General features: G+C 39.7%; 1 protein-coding gene across 10 annotated transcripts in view; it reads right to left on the bottom strand.

The window, feature by feature from the left end:
• Positions 1–1,166: 1,166 nt before the first annotated feature.
• The window catches only part of Foxn2 (forkhead box N2), a 43,011-nt gene continuing 35,591 nt past the window's right edge, over positions 1,167–8,586 (bottom strand). For 6 of the 10 annotated variants that reach the window (XM_029471335.1, XM_029471337.1, XM_029471334.1 and 3 more), the window contains 2 exons: positions 7,111–7,179; positions 1,170–5,276 (listed from right to left, as the gene is read on the bottom strand). In XM_029471335.1, coding sequence (XP_029327195.1) covers positions 4,753–5,276; positions 7,111–7,179 — 593 coding nt within the window. In that variant the 3' untranslated portion in view covers positions 1,170–4,752. Of the gene's footprint in view, positions 5,277–7,110; positions 7,180–8,586 lie in introns of all 10 variants that reach the window. The other 4 variants (XM_029471336.1, XM_021186453.2, XM_029471340.1 and 1 more) reach the window with 3 other exon arrangements.

Below are 8,586 nucleotides of genomic sequence, written 5' to 3'. Positions count from 1 at the left end.
GACTTCACATTGTCCCGTGTCCTACCTTTTAAGGACGAATGTTCTGCTGCACGTCTCCCCTTTTCCCTTTACCCATCTTCTGATGGACGACGTGCTGTCAGCTAGACGTGGTTCTGTTGAGTAGTGTCACTGTCAATGTTGCCAGGGTTTCAGGGCAGAAGCCCTGGTTTTGCAAGTCTCAACAGATGACTCTTACCCACTTGTCCCAGGACATCAGACATTAAAGGAAAAACAGGGAAATGGGTTTAGTGACACCCTCCCAAGTCTGTCTTCAAGCTGCTGACATTGAGATCCTACAGAACGAGAAGTGAAGGGAGCTGGAGCAGGTGAACTCATCTTGGTCTACTTCTGCAAGGGGATCTGTCAGAGTTACTGTCATCACTGAGAACAATCTGGTTCCCATGAGATAGTAAGTCTTGCTCTGTGGAAAAGCATCGTTGTGATTCCTTCCATCCATCTTGTTAGGCTTGCCATGAAGCTGAAGAGCAACTCAGCTCTTTCAAAAAGGAAAACGGGCAGTAATAGAAGAATCAGACTGGCCAAACGGCGTTGATCAGGCTAGTGAAGGGTGCCTTCCATCCTTCCATACTCTTTTGAGTATGTGCCACAGGGCTCGAACTTGATCACATAATAACCTTATTTTCATTTTCTTGAGTCATGTTCATATTGCTTTTCAAAGTAACCATTTGGAATTATTCAAGATCTCTGGCTCTCCTACATCCTCATACAAATGCCAACAATCTCACTCTCACCCACGTGTACACATACACACACACACACACACACAGTAACAAAACTTCAGCCTAGAGGAACAGCGATAGCCCGTAAGCCAAGCTTTTAACATGGCTGCTGCAGGAAGATTTTGAGTCAGTCGCTAGGGCTACATAGTGGGACCCTGATACAAAAAACAAATAAATAAGCTAAGGGGGGTTCGCCATCTGCTCATCTGGTAAAAGCACTTGCTACCAACTGAGTTCCATCCCCTAAAGCCACAGTGAAACGAGAAAACCAACTCCCCAAAGTTGTCCTAAGTTTTACACTCACAGGCATGTGAGTGCGTGCACACACACAAACTACTTAAAGATCAAAATATATAACATAAAATATATAAATATTAATAAAGTTAATATTTAACACTTAAAAACTCACAAATAACAGAAAGCACAAAGTGTTATAAAACGACATTTATTCTGCAACTTTATCATAATGAATTGCATCTCTTTGGTAAAAATAAACTTTATAAACATTTTAATAGTCAGAGATTAGATACAAAAACTAAATGTTTGTAAGTTGCTTCTGCTATAAGCAAGGCTGGCAACTGAGAAGTGGTTCACTTGTGGCTGGTCATCTATTGGCAGTTAAACTCAGAAGTTTTTATGCTACATCAGAAAAAAAAAACAATAACAAATTTCTTTAATCAAAAGGTATTCTTATACTTTAGTTTAAAAATAAATAAAAGGTACAATGAATTGGCAATTTTACATTTTATACACTATATGATGGCAACATAATACTTTAAAATTAAGCACTCTGTTTAATAAAAAAGTACAACAATTTTGAAAACAAGTTTGACAATGGCACTGGCAGTTAGATGCAAAGAATATTCTTGAAAAATGGCAGGGATAACATTAAAATATTCTATTTTGCCTTTCAATAAATATTTGATTACATCATTAACACACTGGAGTAAACTTTAATCAAAACTCAAACATTTCAAAATTAAAAAAAAAATACCTACGACATATATGTAAACCTGAAAGCCTCTAAAGTCGCTTTATATAGTTTTCAAAAGGCATTAAGCTGCTGTTCATCTGGGACAACAGCCTAAGCTACTGAAAAGGCCTCCAGTCTACAAGACACAAGCATTCCCTCAACGCCTGCTCCAGCTTTGAACTACGCTAATGCTAAACATGTATTTAACTGACCATCTAGTATGAACCCTTTACATAATGCCTCAGAAAGCAGAGAACATATGCTAAACTTTACAATATACAGAGGAATCCCAGTCAAGAGAAGTAGAGCTGGCTATGAGAACAGAAAAGGCTCCAAGGAAAGGGGGTGGCACACCCCTTGCTTTTCTACTGATCTAGGCAATGTTTCATTCTAAATTTGAAAGCAAAAAACAAAAAAACCAAAAAAAAAAAAAAAAACCCAACTATTTTAGTAATATATTGCACAAATTTCAAAGTCATACTCAAGAAACACTGATTCTCTTGGCAAAGTGGAAAATGAAGTTAACAGTTAACAGTAAGACCCAACCTCTTTTAGGCATCCATTAGAAATGGAATTCGTTCCAACCAAATTCTTGTTTCGGTGTAAGACAGAGTATACCTTAGCCAACACCAGCTTTAAATCACTGAGACCTGGGCTGTCCCTGGATTTCTAAGCCGTGTTTACTTCATACACAAAGCTTGTTATCTATTGGGAATTTCTAGCCCATACAATTCGTCGCCTGGATGGTTCCAAGCCAGGCTCCAATCTGAGCACACCAAACAGGAACATAATCTGTCTCCAAGAACAGCACAAGGGACCAGATCACAAAGGCTCTCCCTTTGAAGGTGGATGCTTAGACGCAGCAGCAAATGAAAAGTGAGAAATCGAATCCTGTAAGAGAGCCAAGTGTGCGGTGTTCGGGAACGCTGCTTATTAGTCTTGAGTGCACGGCCACGTATCATCCTTGCTAATGGCTGTTGCTTTAAGAGGCCATTTGAAGGAGGAGGGAAAGGAATTCAAGTTACTGCCTAAACACGAATTCTGGAGAGGTCTTTCTCTTGGAGCTGAGAACAACTCCTTCCTCCTACTTCAGACCATTTTCTTCCACTTGCAGAACAACGTGCCCGCTGCACAGGGACTTGGGAGACATACTGCTGGTGGAGCACGGAATGTGGTGACCCTGTGACCGGTCCACCCAGAAGGGCGTGGTGACCTGCTTCACATTTCCCTGCTATCCACTCAAGTCTACCATCTCTTCAAGACTTGTACCACAATAAGACCACACTTCACACTTCTGCTTGGTGTTTTATTCACTGCAGTAAAAACTAACTTCATATAATTGTTTTCTGGAGAGATGACATTTATGAATTAGAAAAATTCCAAATTCCTCATCCTGCATTATCAATAAAAGAAAAATGTCTATATTTTAGTAGCACCAATTCCATTAATTTGGCTATCCAGATTTAATTACAACTAACATGGAAACGGGAGTGTATCAATACTGTTATAGCTTAAGTGTTGTTAATTAAGAAACAGGCTTCTGTTTTTCTTCTCATTTGACAGTATTGCCCAGAAAAAAAAAATAGAAGTAAAAATAAAAACATTTGTCTCTTTAAAAAAGTCCATAGTCATAAAAACATTTGAAAGCAGGAAACTAACCTGAGCCTATGTATGTTGCATACAGCAAGTGTATATATCCATATAAATGAGAAAAATTCAAAGGTTGCTGTCTAGAATACAGGACGTATCATGAGATAAGACTAAACTTTCCCAAAGTTTCTCTCACCACTGTAAAAAAATATATATGTGAGTTATAGTATTAGTATCCCTGCTCTAAATACTATAATCAAACTGTAAGTGATATGAAAACTGACTTACATAAGCAGTTCCACTCAAATACTTAAAATATCTTAGCCAATGCACTTTTGAAATAGTAATATAAAAATCTTTTAGCGTGGATTAATGGCACATACAGGTATTACATTGCCTTCTCAAAGAGTTTTGTGTAAGATCCAATTTTTACATGTATTTTGAAATCCCTGAAGATATTTATCTCTGTATTTTCCTTAATGGGAACATTTAATAATGTTTTAAATCTAATTCCTTACACATTTAATTTCAATTATACAAAGTTTGGAAAGCCTTGCCCTCAATGACTTCCCTTTACTTATGATGTCATAACACATCTTCATTACAGTACGCTGAGAAAACAAATGCAAGGATCTCTTTCGGTACAAGTGTGTCACGATGACTGTCATTCCATGACACACTCTGGCTGTATCCTCTCATCAGACAATTCTTACTTAACAAAGACAGCTAGCAGCTAAAACTTAAACACTTGCAGAGTATTCTGGGAAAAGGTAAAGGCCCCAGTGAAGCTATGCATTAACTGTGAGGTAAAAACATTTCAGAGATAACTATTGCAGGAGGACTTAGTCTTAAGATGAGCCACATCCCCAAATGGCCTTTCCTAATCCTTAGAGCAGTTATATTCTCTACAAACCAGAGAACCTTCTAGGCATCTAGGATCTTTCCAATTCATAAGGCTATGCTCATGCTGTAACAAAGAGTAACCTGAAAACAAAGACAAAAGATCCCCCTTCCACCCTTCTGCAGTGTCAGGAGAGAAGCACGTGAGAAAGATGCCAGTAACTAGTTAATAGCAGAATGGGAAGAAAAAGGAAAAGTCCGAGTTACCAATTTTTTACCGATTAGAAAAAGGGACTTTTTTTCCTGTAAGTTTAACACAGAGCCTGAGAATTTTCCTATACAAAATTTTCCAAATTTGGGAGACACTTATTCACAGAAATTAAATTGTGGGGTCCTTTATGTCAGATTTACAATTAGGCATGATCCTAAGAGCAACTGATTAATTAAACAAAAAAGAAAAGCAACCAAAAAGATTTAGAAAGAAACAAGTGGCATCCCTCCCCCACCCTCAGCTGAAGAGGTCCATCCGCTATGGCTCTGATATCCTTGTAAAAAGTTAAGTAGAAGAGCAGTGCCACACTTTAGGATAACTTCACACTCTGTGCATTTCTACTTTTCCCGGTGCTTCTGACTCTGTGCCTTCGCAGTACTTATGAGGGAGCCAAGGCAAGTGCGGATTCCAGCGAGGTGGAGCAGCGACCCGGCTGCTTCTTTGAGCTCCTCATCGATCTCTTGACAGGATGGTTTTGGGATCTTTTGGCCTGGCTGCCCTTTCGGAGTACTGTCTCCATGAGGCTGCGGCGCGTAGCCACTGTCTCCCAGAGGGTCCTCCTCATACTCAGCATCTGTCTCCTCTTCACTGTGGAAGCCTTCGCTACCATCGCTCCCGCCGTGGCTACTCTTTGGGATGAACTCATACACCTCATCCACAGAGGACAGAGAAGACATGCTGGCCCTGGATGCGCAACGCTGGGCCGCCACGCTGTTGGCGCTGTAGTTGTGGTCTGCTTTTGGGTCGACGCTGGCGGTTGGAGACTGGCTCTCCTGCAGTCGCACAGCACTGGGGGCACTGAACGCGCTGCCGTAACTCCTCTTCTTCTGCAGTGATGTTTTAAGAGGCAGTGGCTTCTCACCTGTGAGAAATAAAACTTGTATCAACAAGTCAGAGGTATTTGCTTGTAAGATCAGATCCCTGAAAACTCTCACTTTTGAGCAATAAGAGCTCATTAGTAGTATTATAGGATTCCCCCAATATACTATTTTATCTACACTCATTAGTCTGAAACATTTAAAAACCATTTGAAAGAAAACTTTAAACTATTTGCAAAGAATGGCTCAGTATGCCCACACCACTGCTTAACAATGTCCTTGTGGTGTTTACATTGTTTCTAAGTTTGCACTGCGACAAATAACCCTGGAGCAATCAAGTTTGTCGGATACCCTTTACACACAGAGTTCCTAGGAGGGATCACAAACACAAGTTCTGAGTACAAAGGGAGGGAAGTCTGCCTCAAATTCAGCTTGGGTCAGATTAACCCTGGGAGGGATGGCTGAAACAGCCCTGCAGTGTGTGGAAACAAGCTATTTTTGTATTACAATAGCAATCATTTACATTTGAAAGATAGTATCTTAAAAGTTATTTTACATTCCTCCATATTTCTTCTTTTAAGACTCACTTTCATATATCCAACTAATTTTTCTTCTGTCCTGAATTCTTTTTACTTGTTTTTATTCCCATATTTTAGTGCCATAAAGGTTTATAACACTCTTTCCCTTTCCTGATTCCTCCCCGTCCACCTCCCCACCTAACTTTATTCTTCCCCCCTCCCTCTCTAATCCACAAAGAATAAAAACAAAATACAAAACCTGAAAATTGAAATAGATTACCTAAACCAAATAAATACAGTATGATAAAAATGAAATAAAAAATAAAAGCAAAACATATTTTCCCTTTCCAGCAGGAAACAGCTTCTTGATTAGGAGTGGGCCTCGGTGTCTACTTATCCTCTTAGTGCAGCGCTTTGTCTGTTTTGAACCTGTGGAGCCTTTTCAGTACTGCTGTGTCTGAAGATACCACATTCCCACTGCCTCTGGCTCAGTCTTTCTGCCTCTTCTTCCCCACAGACTAGGATGGCAGTTGTGGGTCCTGTTTGTTACGTAGTTAAGAAGAATTCTCCCATATCCTGCCTTACTTCCCTTACATTTTTGTGGTGCTTGGAGGGTTAAACTTGCCCAGGGCCAGGTATATGTTAGGGAAGCCTTCTAAACCCATGCAGCCCCCCAGGGTGGTCTCAAGCTTGTACAAGCCTGAACTCCTGATCTTCTCACCCAGGCTCAAGGTGATGAGATAATGGGGTCCAGCACTAACCCCCACCCTCCCAACTATGCTGGTTTGTTGCTCTCAAACATACTCTACTGTCTTTAATTAAATTTGTCCATCTTTTCTTAATAGACTTTGCAATTTGTACCTTAATACTCCTACTCCAAAATTTAAATAACCTTTAAAAAATTATTTTGCATATATGTGTGTGTGCACATGTGCGTGCACGCTACTGAAATCAGAGGACAGAAGCCCTGAGAATCACTTCTCCACAAAGGTCCGTGGGACTGACTGAGCTTTCGTCTTTACTTTCAGCTCTTCGAGTTTCCCTGAAAAGCGTTTTCCTCCTTCCTACATTGATTTATCAATACTTTTGCCCAGCCTTAACTTCGCTTTCTCAAATATTCACAGAAACAGAGACTGAGTCATTGTGGTTGGGGGTGACCGGGAGGGGGCAGTGGGCAGGGTGTGAAATGAATAAGTAAAATAAAATTAAAAAGAAAACAAAAGAAACTGAGTCATTCAGATTAAAACACAATTTAGAGGGAAAGAAAGAATTCTGTTATGGCACTTCATCATCTTATATTTTATATCATTAGTTTGAAAACACACTTATAAAATTTATTTTTAAAAGGATGACTGCTTACATTCTAAAATCTCTTGTTCTATTGAAGTATTTAAAAGTATCATTGCAGTGGCTGCATCAATATCAGATTCTGAAAACGGAAAGGAGAGACAGCATTAATGTTCTTCCTGAGAGCTTCTGCAAGCACTGCACAGTTAAAGTGATCAGCATCAGGACTCTGACGGCCCAGCATCTTGACACACACCTTCAACCCCAGCATGAGGAAGCAAAGGAACATCTCTTTCAAAATCAACCTGAGGCTGGAAAGAAGGCTCATCCACTAAGGGAAGGCTAGGCTCACAACCACAAGGATAAAGCCAACCTGGTCTACATATCAAGTTCCAAGCCAGTCACAGCTACTTAGAGAGACCACGTTTCAAAACAAAATAAAAAACAGCACACCTCCACATACCCCCCCCATATATATATACACACAATTGAAACAAAGTCTCATATAGCTGAAGATGACAGAGCTCTGGATTCTCCAGCTTTAGCCTCTGAAGTAGCGGATTCCAGCTGAGCACCACTATTCCCAGTTTATACGGAGGCAGGATTCCCACATGCTAGAACAGCACTCTACCAACTGAGCTATATATATCCCAAGCTCATACTACTTGTTATTTTACAAGTTGTTTTCCTTTAAGATTATGAACAGTTTACTGAGGGTATTATGTCAAAGATAATGGAGATGCAAGCAGTAAGATTGCCTTCCTTCCTTCATTCACAATGACTGTGAACAGTCACTGCCTCTCCAGAGTTACCTCTAAACTAAATTAGCTAGAATGCACAATACTGTTTTTTAGCATTTACCTTGGATAAGCTTATTGTTATAAAATACATTTATTATACACTACTTGGAAGATTAAAAACATGTAACTGAGCCGGGCACGGTGGCGCACGCCTTTAATCCCAGCACTCGGGAGGCAGAGACAGGTGGATTTCTGAGTTCGAGGCCAGCCTGGTCTACAAAGTGAGTTCCAGGACAGTCAGAGCTACACAGAGAAACCCTGTCTCAAACAAACAAACAAACCCAACAACAACAAAAAACCATGTAACTGGTCACTCTATGACCTGAACTTTTAAGTGCTAAATGAAGTTATTGTAGGGTCAAAATATTGATCATGTTCAGCCATACTTATACAAACGCCTATAAGAACTACTGGGTCTTATGTGTGTACACATACATACATGCTCATGTCTATGCTGGTGTGTATGCACATGTGTGTAGAAACCAGGTCACTCTGTTATTGATACTCATTGTGTAGCTTTGTTATGGAACATCTATCTAAATTTATGAGGCTCTTCAAAATACAAAGGCAATCTTGGCATATTTTTATATAATATATTTTATATACCACTATATTATATTAGAATCACAGTTTTGACTGAATTCAATACAAAAACCACATAGTTATTACTTACTTAAAATTGACATAGCAAACGAACTTGCTAATATTTATTTATTTATTTCCTTCCCCCCCCCCCACCCCCAGCACTG

This window comes from Mus caroli, chromosome 17 (assembly GCF_900094665.2).
Source record: "Mus caroli chromosome 17, CAROLI_EIJ_v1.1, whole genome shotgun sequence".
Lineage (NCBI taxonomy): Eukaryota > Metazoa > Chordata > Mammalia > Rodentia > Muridae > Mus > Mus caroli.
This window is presented reverse-complemented; position numbering and strand designations above follow the sequence as displayed.